At 44.0% G+C, this 13,192-nt stretch overlaps 1 protein-coding gene across 3 annotated transcripts in view; it reads left to right on the top strand.

Moving 5' to 3' along the window:
- Positions 1 to 13,192, top strand: part of PRKCA (protein kinase C alpha) — a 1,238,880-nt gene that overhangs the window by 1,104,466 nt on the left and 121,222 nt on the right. For all 3 annotated transcript variants that reach the window (XR_014966571.1, XM_085617273.1, XM_085617272.1), the window contains one exon: positions 70 to 208. Coding sequence is in view for 2 of the 3 variants with exons in the window: in XM_085617273.1 (XP_085473399.1) it covers positions 70 to 208 (139 nt within the window). In the remaining variant the exon portion in view is untranslated. The remainder of the gene's footprint in view (positions 1 to 69; positions 209 to 13,192) is intronic.

Below are 13,192 nucleotides of genomic sequence, written 5' to 3'. Positions count from 1 at the left end.
ATGTGCAACATTTTTACCAGCCTCAATATCTGCTTTGACTGACTACAGCTACAATGTGCTTCTTCCCAGAGATCTGAAGTTGGACAATGTAATGCTGGACGCAGAAGGACACATTAAAATTGCTGATTTTGGAATGTGCAAAGAACATATGGCTGATGGGGTAACAACGAGAACGTTCTGTGGTACGCCGGACTACATTGCACCAGAGGTAAACCTGCTTTAAATGAAGTCAGTCGTAGGTCCTTATGGGCTCTTTTCATTGATCTAACCTATGGGGAAGTTTTGTTGGAAGTTCAGCCCTTTAGATGTTTGCAATAGTGAATGGCATTGTGTATCATGTCAACACAGGCTGTTTTCCTAACAAAGGGATACTAGATCAAATAAAAATATATATATGCGTTCTTTGTAAACTCAATACTTATAGAGTTGCTCGACTGTTGTAGTGTATGTTTGAAACCAACAACATTCCCTCCACTGTGAAATAATGACAGTTGTGTTGCAAACAAACTTAACATTCATAGCATTTTAACTACAACAAAGGTTTTCTGCTGAACTCTACTTTGGACACAAAAAATGGCAACTTTACCATATAATCAAGCTTTTTCAAAATCTCTTCTTTTTTCTTAGCTTGATGATATGGAGAAGTATGCCATAAATACCGTGAGATAAAGGCCGCTTGGTCAGTGTTCGGTCACATAAGGCATTGACACCTGAGTTTTCAAGCCCCTCTGGCACTTTTCTAAACTATCCCCTTTGGAAGTAATATCCGATGCTGCAGGGCCGGACTGGAAACCAAAAGAGCTCTGTCAAAAATATTGAGCTGCTGCTCCCTCCCAACCTTGTTCTTTTCGGTCTCTTTCTTCATGTCCTCTCTCTCTTTGTCATTCTTTCTGCCCCCAGTGTGTCTGCGGCCTTAATCCCTGGCATGACCGAGAGAGAGGTAGCGGGCGGCTTAATGTGTTTTACGATACACAGGCGTGTCATGGTTTGGGATACTTCGTTTTCATTTTTCACTGTTCTTAGAATCCCTCCCCGCCTCGTTTTCTCTTAGAGTATAATTTTGATAATATTTGGGGTTCTTGCTTCTCTTTTGCTCACGTGAAACCACTCGTATTTAATTTTGACTGACCTCTACCAGGATATTCATGTATGCTGATTTCAACATACTCAGGAGTGTTCTCATTTTAACATTTGTACCGTGTGAATTATGCGCACAGAGGCTGCATGCACCATACATATTAATTATTGTGAACCTACTACAATGAGAACTTGGTGAGGGGGTAAGTATCTCCATAATCTGAAACAATGAACTTGATTGTATGTATGCCATATGTTATTCTATCCCCAAAGAAGTTCAAAGCAGATGGGCCTTGCGAAACAAGTGCTGGATGGTGATGTTTCCAATTTCGAGATAATGAAGAACAAAGGTTTTATAAGATTCAACCGGTATTCCTGTTTGGTGCCCAAAGTGATTCTTGAATCAGCAAGTTTTGGGATGACAGCAGGGAGCAAGATTAGAGAAAAATAGGCAAATACTTACTGTGCTGAAGAAGCAGATGGTAACGAGGGGTTCCTGCTAACATTTGCTAAGGATCTATTAACTGATCCTCGTGCCAGAATGTGTACTGCATTGGCTTTAGTCTTTCACTCACCAAACAGAAACACACAATCTATATTTGGTCTATGTTTGGCAAGGGGTGTACTTTAACTGCCTTCCTGTGCCAGTTGCAAAAAGAACTATTGATAGACAGAATGCGGAACAATGTCATACATTCACCACAGTACAGAGATCTGGGCCTAAATCCATTGCTTTTTTGCTCACCATGCAATTCCAGTTGGGACCCAGCCATATGCGAATGAGTCAATGGGAACAGTCCAGCCCAAACTGCATAGCCAGGTCCTCCCTGGACTGGAAACCAGCATCCCAGGACCTGTTTCAGTGGAGCTACACTTTTCTCTCTCAACAGTCTAATCTTACAAAAAAAACAATAAATAAAAAATACATATTATACACACTGAGGGGCTTTCGATCTGCCCTCTTCATCCATTAGTCTGTTCAACTGTCTTTCACCTGTTGCTTCCGCCCCCAAAGCAATGTGACAATGGTATGTGTCAATTAAACAATTGGCTCTTATACAGTGAGTGATGGAATTTCGCCGGATGGCCAGTGCTAGCGCCAATACTTTACTTTGTCAGTGCTTTTGCTTTCCATTCTTTTTTTTAATATCTTTATTTGTTTATAATATGCAAGGCGAAAATGCATGCATTATAACGATAACAACAGTTGCATAGAGGACAGGCATAAGAAACATACATGTAGCAGCCTCAATGATATCACCCGAAGACCAGAACACATACAGGTAGTACAAAAACTCGCACCCAGCGGCACAGTGATACGTATGCACTTCTTCCATTATTCTGTTCTTACTCTTCAGTGCCTGCTTGGGGATATCCGGTGATTCCCGTTCTCCCCCAGCAGGTGGTTCGGAGGCATCAACCAAGGAATCCAGGCTAAATAATGCAACCAGCTACCCCATAACCTCCGAAACTTGCGTGGGCACCTCTAACTTTTACATGTAACCCTTTCGTCGGCCATATACGAGTCCATTCCCCTCCTCCATTACTGCAGAGTGGTGGCTTCTGCCGCTCCCCAAAGGCTGGCCACATCGCGTTTTGCCACCGCTAGGCCGAGTTCACTAAGGAGTAGCTTGGGTCTAGCCAAATCTACATCACTGGGGTGGCCCAGGAGTACAAACCTGGGGTTTGCCAGGATAGCTACCCCTCTGTACCTCACTTAGCTCTTTGAGTATTGCATGCCCATATAGTTGTATGACCCGATATCTCCCTCCACAGTCCTGCATTGAAGACAGTCCGGGCTATCAGCCCGTCCCATTTAATGCAGTCACGCCTTGTCCTAGTATGTTCGATAAAAAATCTTAAATTGGATAAGACACAAACGGGCTTTGATGGCTACTTCCCTTGGGTGCATTAGTGTTGCCTTGCAATCTGCATTTTCCATAGTACCCACCTCGGTCTCCTACTTTTCCTGGAGTTTACCTAATTTGTCAGGCATATTGTTAAGTGTGTTTTATATGTGAGGGATATTGCTTTGGTCGTTAGTTTCTTGTATCAGTCTCTCTTCAAGCGGCGCAAATTCCTTTTATCTTTCTATTCTTTATCCTCTTTAGGTTGCCGATGAGTGTACAACCTCTTTTATACTTTAATATACTTCTCTGTGGGCTTAAAGCCCTCCCCCTGCTATTCATTTGTCTGTTTGAGTTTCCTTTAAAAACCCTTGCTTGCTAATGGTGAGTCCTGCCTCTTTGTCCCTCCTTTTTGTCTTTGTTCCTCCCAGGGAGCAGGGACTAAGTACAGCATCATTACGTTTGGTTGTGTTTATCTTTTCATGGGGGGGGGGACTATTTTATTACTTTTTCCTGCCCTGCACGTGTTACACTGTGAGTGCTTCAGGGATGTAGCCTCTTGCAGTATATTGCAGCATTCATCCCTTCCACCTCCTCCCAAACTGGAAAAGGCCAGCTGTTATTCTCCATCGGATCTGCTGACCCAATGACACGCCGAGGCAGGATTCTTCTGAAGGTAATGTAAAAGTGCCTCTCAAAAGCTATAAATCATTATCTCGGGGTAACTGCAGGCAGCCTGCAAGTGTTTACTTTAATTTTCTCCAAGCACTACCGGACACCGTTTCCCTGTAAGCACCGTCCCCTAATTTATTATTGCTGATAATATTTCACCACAGGAGGCAAACAAACCCACTTTGTCCTTAAAAGAGAAAATAAGTAAAAATGAATACATGCATGCGGGCGCACTAGATGTTTATAAACCATCAATGCACGTGCTGTGTACGTCAGCCGGACAGTGCACGCACTGCACACACACAGTACCTGTACTCCTAGGTGACGGCAGCAGTACACACTGAGATACAACTTATGAACACAAGGGGCAAATGCTTGTTTATATTTAGTCATACATATATTAAACGCTGTCTTCAAATTTGAAAATCTAAAGCCAATAGTGCACAAAAATAATATTACTTTACAATGAAACCCATAAACTCTAAAAAAAATAAATAATAATAATAATATTAATAATAATTCTAAACATCTGTTGAGTATACCCGCTTGTTAGGAAGTAGCTATAAGGTGCCATTAAAATTATGCACAGTGGTTAATGTATTTTTATTTGATATTTTGATTGCAAACATTCCACGTTTAAGTGGTCACATGTTTTCTTTAATTGTGTTTTCTGGGCATATTCTTGGAATGAAGACATTGTTAGAAATGAGCAGTTTACCAAGGGTAGACCTATTGGTCTGTCGAGCATTTTTCTACCTGAAGATGCACATAACGCGGAAGTTACACTCGACTAGTGTATTTTTGGCATTGAATGGGTCACGAGTGCTTCACATTAAGTAACAACATATCTTGTGTCTCTTCTTTATGTAAGATATGAATTTGAATAGTAAAGAGGGCTTAAGCAGCAGACTGCCAAGTGTTAACTTTCAATTGTTAAAAACGTCGAAAGGTGCAGATGTTACATTTTAAAAGCAGAATCAAATGAGTGGATGATTCTATGATGATGTATTGTCGCAATTCTGCACCCAAATGCTGTCAGGTGTAATTAGAACTGTAGGGTGGGACTTCCCCTTTAAACAGTACCTGAAAGGTGCCTCCAATAATTGTGTTCACTCCAGCAATTCTACCCTCGAAATTGGTGTTCCAGATGGGACAATGAGCTTGCATTCAGGAGGAAAGGTTCAAAGGTCATCATATAAAATAGCTTAAGATGGTCTCTTATCCTCTTTCTAGCTTTTGTTGTGGTATGTGTGATAGGACAATTTTTCTTATTAGTGTATTTTTCTACTGCATTTTATTGTTGAGATATCTAATTCATTGCATTTGGGTCAAAGTTTTACTTTTGCTGTAAGAAGATGGTGCATCTTTCGCTGTAGCTGGGCCTTCTAACAGCTGGTGTTGCTTTCTGTGCATTTAAGTTTAAGAACAGAAAACAGAATCATTAATAAATCATATCTTATTTCTTCCTTGATCGGAGATGAAACTTGGCAACCATATTGCTTGCATCCTCTAAAGACTGCGCGTGCAGAGCCAATTCTTAGCTTCCTGGAAACTCCCATCCGTGGCTCTTAATAATTCACTGCTGCCTGTGGGGGGCAGGTGGGGGCATGAACAGTAAAATATCAATATTTGAGTGGACCCTGAAATGAGTCCATGCAGATTTTTTTTGTCATGAGATCTCAATGTGAGGACCTGGAGAATAGGGGTATTTAAATAAGGCCTGTCCTCTGAAGGGTACTGCCGATCTAACGCCGGCTTAGTATCATATGCGGAATTACTCATGTTGTAAGCATATTTCCAAAAGGAAATGTCTTATCTTTTTACCAATATCTGCAGAAGGGACAGGAATGGATCTTTACATGCGAGGCTCACGGCCATTAACGGTGTCCACTGGAGACCACTGGCCGGGCGTTACAAGCAGTTAATGTACAGCACCGGTGCTTGCGCTGCTGGTGGATCCAGGGCTCTGTCTGCAGTGCTCGGAGGCGCTTCTCACTGAGGGTCACTAACATCTGCACACATGCTTAGATACATTCAGTGTAATAATAATAATCTTTATTCCGCATATAAAAATATTACCATAAAAGAGACATTATCAGGAGCATAACAATGAAGACAATATTCATAAAAACAGTCAGCGAGACGAAAAAAGAAAAGACTCTGCAAAATCTTTACAATACTGTTGTCCTTCTTGGACTCATAAAAGAGCCAAAAGAAACTATGTGCAAAATACAGCGGTTAACAGGGGGTCTTAGGCCTTTATGTACCCCTAGTAGTTCTTAGCTTTAGTGCTGATCTTAAAAAATTTGAGACACAAAAGAGCGTAAAAACATTTGAGGACAGTTTTAAAAACAACAAAGCAACACAGGCCTGTTTAAATCTTAGTTTCCTTTAAAGCCCCTTGAGAAACACTCTCCTCGGGTATGAATAGTACTGGCATAGTAGAACAAAGTGTAAGGTATCCTGTGGAGAACTATTGTCGCAGCCACAGGGACCTTTTTGTTCTATATATGCCGCAAAACCAGCAGTTACAGCCAATAGATGGTAAAATAGATTTAGCCTAAAATGTGTAAATAAAAATCTATCATGTGGACTGGGCATAAGGTATAAATAAGGTTCCATGCCTTGTACCGACACTACTACGGTATGCTCTCTCACCGTGGGTTTTTTCAGCTCCCTATCCTCCCTTTGTGCCATGACGTGTTTAAAAAACAGATCTTTAATACAATCTTTTTCTCGTGCTCCCATCTTATCACGATTTAGCAACAGATCGGATCGGCCTAATGTAGTGTGTATATGCTTTACATATTTCAGCCAAGGGATTTTTAATGCATGGTCCAAGGAGAGACAGTCCGGGATTACCAGCCTATTAAAACCTGCCTCCTCGTTGGACCAAATGTTCGCCCAACACAATAGGGTTTCACAGCCACCATATCTGAGATGTACTTCGACCCCAATTCCTCATGGACAATAAACGCGGGGGTGCAATGAGGGGCTTTCAGCAGGCGTCTAAAATAGCCCTCTTCTTCACTTTGTAGCTTGTTGGTCATCATGAATCCCCAAACCTCGCTACCATATAAAACTTTGGAGCAACAGACAGAGTTGTATAACTTTAAAATTGTGCCAAGTGACCATTTGCCTAAACTATGGACGAAGCTTGCAACTGCTCCAGTGGACGTTGTCAGACCCAGGCACTTATCCTCTAGTAAATGTTTAAAACTCAATTTATCATCAAATAAAATATGTAAATATAAAAAGGCCGGTACTTCACCTAGAGTGTATGTGCCTACTGTATAGCTATTAGACTTCCTGCACTTCTTCCCCACTTCCATTATATAGGATTTTGATAGGTTTGGGGACAGGTCCATCCTGTTCATAAATGCCACAAACCCATCTAATAAAAGCTGTAAGCCCTTTGGTGTACGGGCAAGGAGAACCGCATCGTCCGCGTAAAGCAAGACGGGAACCGGTCGTGAGCCTATCCTCGGGGTATCTGCTTGTAGTGTGGTCAGGGCGGAATCCAGGCCGTTGATATATAATGTAAACAGGAATGGCGCTAATATGCAGCCCTGTCTAATCCTGCTCGAACATTTAAAATGATCTGTGATCTTCCCCTCCTGCGTGTATCTTACTGCAGCAGTGGTGTTCATGTGTAGTTACCATTAGGATGTTAATTAATGCTTGGTCCACCCCCAGCTCTTCCATAAGATTCCAAAGTTTGCAGCGATTTACTCGATCAAAAGCTGCGGTGAGGTCCATAAAGGCTAAATAGAGCAACCCTGACTTGGCTATGGTATGCTTAGCAATAAAAAGATAGAGGTTAAGGCATTGGTCTGGTGGGATCCCATCTGGTCCTGGAGCTTTGTTCCGCGAAATCCCTGATCTCACCTCATCCAAAGTGAAGGTAATGGGGCCCGTTCTCTGGAGAATAGTTAGTGCCTGTGTTTCATCCTCCCTGTGGTGTTGATTGTACAATCCCTCAAAATGGGCCTGCCATCGCTCTGGTAAGATGTTGTGACTTACGCTTGGATTATTCGAATCTTTAAAACATTGATTATTACTAACCCTCTAGAAACGGATGGAATCCTTTAGCTCTGAGCCCTCTTCTAAATCCTCCTAAGCCTTCAATTGTAATTGGCGTTTCCGCGTCTTTACTGCTTGTTTATACATTTTGCGGCAGTCCGCCACACGGCCCCCATCTCTAGGTGATTGTTTGAGGGCCATCTTTAGGGCACTCAGGGCCTGCAAGCATTGCCTATCAAACCATCTTGGAACCTCCATCTTGGTGGGATGTGCCGGTACTGTTAATAGACTATTCACTAATTGTGCAATGGCCGTAAATGCCTGCACTAGTTCAAGGCCCTGTACTTCTAGATCAAGACATTTCAGGATCCCATGCTTGCCTATATTAAAAAGGGAATTATTAAAGGTAGCAGTGTCAACCTGCACCGAGCGTAACCACCTACCTTGTTCAGTAGCGGAAATCATTCCCCCCGGAAGTCTGTGTGATACTGGGTGGTGTCGAGGGGCAACCAGTGGCATGGTCACAGGAATGTGGTACCTAAATATACTAACACAAATGTTAAAAAAGGTTACAAACCTCCTCACTGCGTGTGAAACAAAAATGAAATCAATAAACGATGAACAGCCTCTACCTTTGTAAGTCGGGGCACAGTTGTACCTATGTCGTTGGCAATCAAGTCCATGGTATGGGTTAGACCATAGGCATTTAGAAGGGCACTCAACTTCCTCCCTTCCTGTGTGTGTTCCATGTGTGGTCCGTTTTTAACGTGCAGGTCGACCAGTCACAATGAGTCATCCTCAAGTTGGGGCACAGATGGCAGTTAAAGTCTCCAACTACAATTAAATGTGACTGTGCCAGACCTTCATTTTGCAGATCCTCCAACCATCTCATTAGATCATCAAGGGAGTTCGCTCCCTGTGCCTGCAACTGTGCATTGTAGAAATTAATTAATGCTAGTCAATAAGTCTTACTTAAATAATGAGTCCTTGTGCTACATCTGAGTCCCACAACATAGGCTTCCCCCTCCCCAGTATCCTTATATCTATAAACATGATTAAACCCCCCCCCCCTTGCTCTCCCTACGCTGGACCTTGAAGTTGGACAAAAAAAAGTTTTGTAGCCTTCTAAAAAGAAATTGTTAACTGTCTCCCCTGTCTCCTGAAAACATATTCTATGGAAGTTCCTTATATAATGGAGCCACTGCTCATCCCGGAACTTGCTAGCTAAGCCTGCTATGTTCCACGAAACTATTTTTAGGTCACCCAGAGTTAGCCACTCCTGTGAACAGGAAGTGGTGATGGTAGCCCTCTCTACACTTGCCAATCCCCTTTCAGTTTGGTCCATATACTCATAGGTGGATTCTGGTGTTGCACCAACAATAGTATCCACCCTCCCACATAATTCATCAGAGGGTTCAGCCCTATTATTCACTGCTCTCCCTTCACTCACCCCTTTTAATAGTCAATCTATATCATTCAGGTCCCTCAATGGTGCAAAAGCATTTGTCAATTTTACGGGGCCCCCGCCCCGAATAAAGCCCACTTCCTGCATAGCAGAACCTTGAAAAGCTGAGTGATTAGAAGGGGGTCTGTAGAAAAAACCCAATGGTAGTGGTTTAATCCCTGACTCTACTAGGGATGATTGTGAACGGGGATGTAAAATCTTACGAGCCTATTCAGGGTACCTGAGGGTGACAATTACACTATCCCCATGGAATATTTTTTGGACCTACCAATCCACGCCACCCATCTAGCCATCAGTATGTGCCTTTCCTCAGAGTTATTAAACGCAACATGTTTACCTAACCAGTGGGTTACTTTATTAATCAGCTGGACAGATGACTCGTCCTATGGGCTGTCTCGTCCTGCGACCCCCACGAGAACCACTGTATAAGGACAACTTGCTGGAGAGAGATCTATAACTGGCAAATTCGGGGTATTAGGGGCAAACTGAGTGACCCCAATCGTGGAGTTGATGTCCCCCCGGGAGGCCCCTTTTATATGTTTCACTGGTTGGGGTGGCCTGTCGAGCAGGCGTAGATGACCCCGTAGCCTGTCCCCCATGTCCTGTTACACCCGTGGTTACTAGAGGGGTCTGGGTCTCTATGCATGCCACTCCCGAGGAAGTAACAGGGGGATTTAATTGGTGAGCAACTTTATTATTAGAGGTTGCAATCTGCGTGAGTTGGGCCGAGGAGGGCAATGAGTTCTCCATTTTGGAGAGCGTTGCCCTTATGTCAATAAGAGTTTTCGAAAATGTATTTTAAAAATCTTTTAAAAGACAAGACACTGTCGCCACAATTTTTTATTTCAGGGACCCCCAACGGTCTTCAGAGTCATTAGAGACCTTAGTGTCTGGGCCTTTAGTGCCTACCCCCGACTGCTTAGGGATTGTTTTCTTGTGGACTTTCCTTTGTTTCTTCGGGCCGGGGGACCACTCAGGTCTGCATAGTGAGTGGTGAACGACGTGGCCCTGCTCCGTGTGATCTGGCCAGCCGCGTTGTTAGTCAGACAGGTACCCGTGTCTAGGCCCCCTATTTCTTCTGCTTCCTCTACTTGCCTCTAGCCTTGATCATGCTCTGCTTCTTCTTCAACCGCCTGGGCCACCCTCCCATCCAAACACGGTGCAGCTGATCCAACCCAGTCCAGAGAAAGCCTCCTCTCTGCTTTGTCAATTTCTTTAGAAATTACCCCCACTGTTTTATCAGAAAGGACTCAATAGTACCTTTACTTAAATCCTGTGGTGAACATGTGGGGGCACCTTTCCTCTTCTCCATGGTGTGCTTGAACCTTCAGTCACCGAAACCCACCTCCACACACCGAGCGTAAACAGTTATGAAGATTCAGTCAGAGAGGATGCACACAAAAAAATGTACTCGCATGGACTTCGTTGATAGCCACTGTCCTGCATGCCCCTTTATGCTTTCCCAATCAACAGTGGACAGCCCAGGCACGTCAGTCCTCCCTCGGATGAGGATCGCTGGTCCACTAGTCTAGGGCCAAAAGAGTTGGCCCGGCCTCGTATGTCCGCGGACGGTCGCAGACAGGCCCGCCCTTGGCCCGGGCTTCACCCGGGCACGACCCACGATGCGGGAGCTGCTGTGTGCTTTTAAAGCGCCTCCAGGCACGGACATGGTGTTGGCAGCGCCTCCTGGCGCTCAGCTTTGTGGGGCTTGGAGTCCCCCATGGCTGTGGCTGCTGCTGGTGCTCTGCTTCTCTGCTGGCGGCTCAGTGTATGCAGATGCACGCCATCCATCCACTGCCATTTGTTGACACGGATAGTAAGTTAGGCCTAGAGTCAGGCACAAGGCCACCATACTGACACTAGCATCTTACACGACTTTCTGCTGCACATCCTAGTGCCAGCAACATCAGCACCTACTGCTTGTTTCCAGCCAGAAGCTCAGTTCGCCAACCTGTGTGCAGTAAGAAGGATTCTGAAAGCTCTTCTACACACTCGTAGCGAACGGAGGCCGGCGAGAAAAGAACAGATTGCAAGCTCGACTCACAAAGCTGGCAGCTGAGTGTATGCCAAGCAGTGAGCCCTGGTGACTTGAATGAGCAACAGCATTGCGTTAAAAAGTGGAAAACTGGCAGTGATGTGATTAAGCACATACTGTAATTCATTCCGGAACATCGTTGAAGGCCGAGGGCCGGATTCACGTTAGTGTGAGTTTATACTTTTTCTGTATTCACAAAAATGCATTTTATTAGTGCGGAGACTGCACATAAAAACACAGGCCTCTCTTCATGTGTAAAGGCTTATCTTTATATGTGCCGAGTTCCCCGTCCCGACTGCCGAGTCTCCGCACTCGTGAACTTACTATTAAAACTGCATTTTAGTGAATACTGAAAAAGCATAAATGTACACAAACGTGCTTTGAAACAGTAGCGGCTTTATAGAGCATGGTCGCAAATGAAAAGCAAAGCCAATAGAGAGACACATTAAATAAGTGTATCATTTACTGGTTCTAAAGTGCGGGTTAGAAAAGGGGGACAGGAGTTCGACCGAGGGCTAGCCCAACAATTACACTAGTATACCTTGAAAAGAAGTCAAGATGGCCACCATAGTTCTCAAATAGCAGCCGTGATCCTTATCTCAGCCTTTGAGGGGACACTTGGGAAGCAAATCAGCAACATGGAGGAGGGTTTTGGTTGGAGATGGAAGCTTGTGTTGGGGAAAACAAATCGTCGCTGGTACCTACTGTATGAAGTGTGTGCCACCTTGACCCAATATAACATTAAGTAAAGCACAGCATAGATATTGTCAGATTATTGTTTGTGATATTGTGTGGCTTTCAGTGTTTTTTGTTCTTTGATGGTTACTACAAGAGCACAGTGCACAGCAGCAGATTGTTTTGTAGAGTGATCTGTACAAGAGTTCACTCATGCAGTAGGGAGTAGCCACCTACTAGAAGTAGTGCAGCGACTTGACATCTCTAAAAGCCTGCCCACTGTGATTGTCACGTAGACGGGGTGGCTAGGCAAGCCACTGCAAAAGTGTGGCAGATAGCTTACAGGCCTTTGCTGCCTTCTCACTTCTTTGTAGGTATGTGACCAGTAGTGCTCCCTTCTCGCTACCTGCACGGTGCTGAGGCTCCTGCGATGGATCGTTATCATGTCCATATGTAGCAGGGGCGTAACACCGGCCCCCGCAGCCCCCGCGGTGCGGGGGGGCCCCCAAGCTCCAGGGGGCCCCTTCGGCACTGCACTCTGGCAGGAGAGCTCCTTATTGAGCCCGGAGGCGGCCCCTCTACGTACCGTGCAGGGAGGCTCCCTCAATTTTCATTACGCCAGTGATATGTAGCTAATTTACTGCTGCTGTGACCACTCAGCCTCACCAAGTAGTTATCGCCTACCAATCCCATACCTTCCTCCCTGTCAAATGCACCAACAGACAACAAAGCTGCAGTGAAGAATCATGGCTCTCAAGAAGTCTCACAAAACTCTCCTATGGATACTAAACACATCTTTGTCAAACCTCGCCTGGGAAAACTTGTGCATCTAACACATCCTTGGCTTTTTTGTAGGATTTCTAAAAATGTGCTTTCTCTATTGTCTAAAGCAGCGGTTCTTAACCTGTGGTCCAGGGAACCCTAGGGGTTTGCAAATTGAAATTGGAAGCTAAACATGAAGGTAGTATCTTCAGAGTCATTTATAGGAGCAGTGCAAGTGCATTAGATGGAAAATAGTATGGACACTGTGTGGCTTCAATTGAATTTAGAAAAGATTTGGATCCTTTCTATTAAAATTTCGACTTTCCAAAAATATTTGTGAATTGAATAAAATATTCAAATTTATATTTGTTTGATGAATGCTTGTTTCTGTATTTGTTCTGAAATGTTTTGTGATTCAAATTGTCGAAAATGCTTAGACCAGGGTCACTGCCATCCACTAATTACTCAGTAGCTGTCCCTGGTTTCAAATAATGATGCAGGGGAATTCCAATAACGATTAAGGGGGGTCCACAGAAGTCAAAAGACTAAGAATCACTGATCTAAAGAGTTGAGAGTTCACTAAAAAAGTTTCCAAACTAAAAATAAAGAAAAAAAAGAAAACTGTAAACATCACAG

This window comes from Triturus cristatus, chromosome 7, assembly GCF_964204655.1.
Source record: "Triturus cristatus chromosome 7, aTriCri1.1, whole genome shotgun sequence".
NCBI classification, from domain to species: domain Eukaryota; kingdom Metazoa; phylum Chordata; class Amphibia; order Caudata; family Salamandridae; genus Triturus; species Triturus cristatus.
This window is presented reverse-complemented; position numbering and strand designations above follow the sequence as displayed.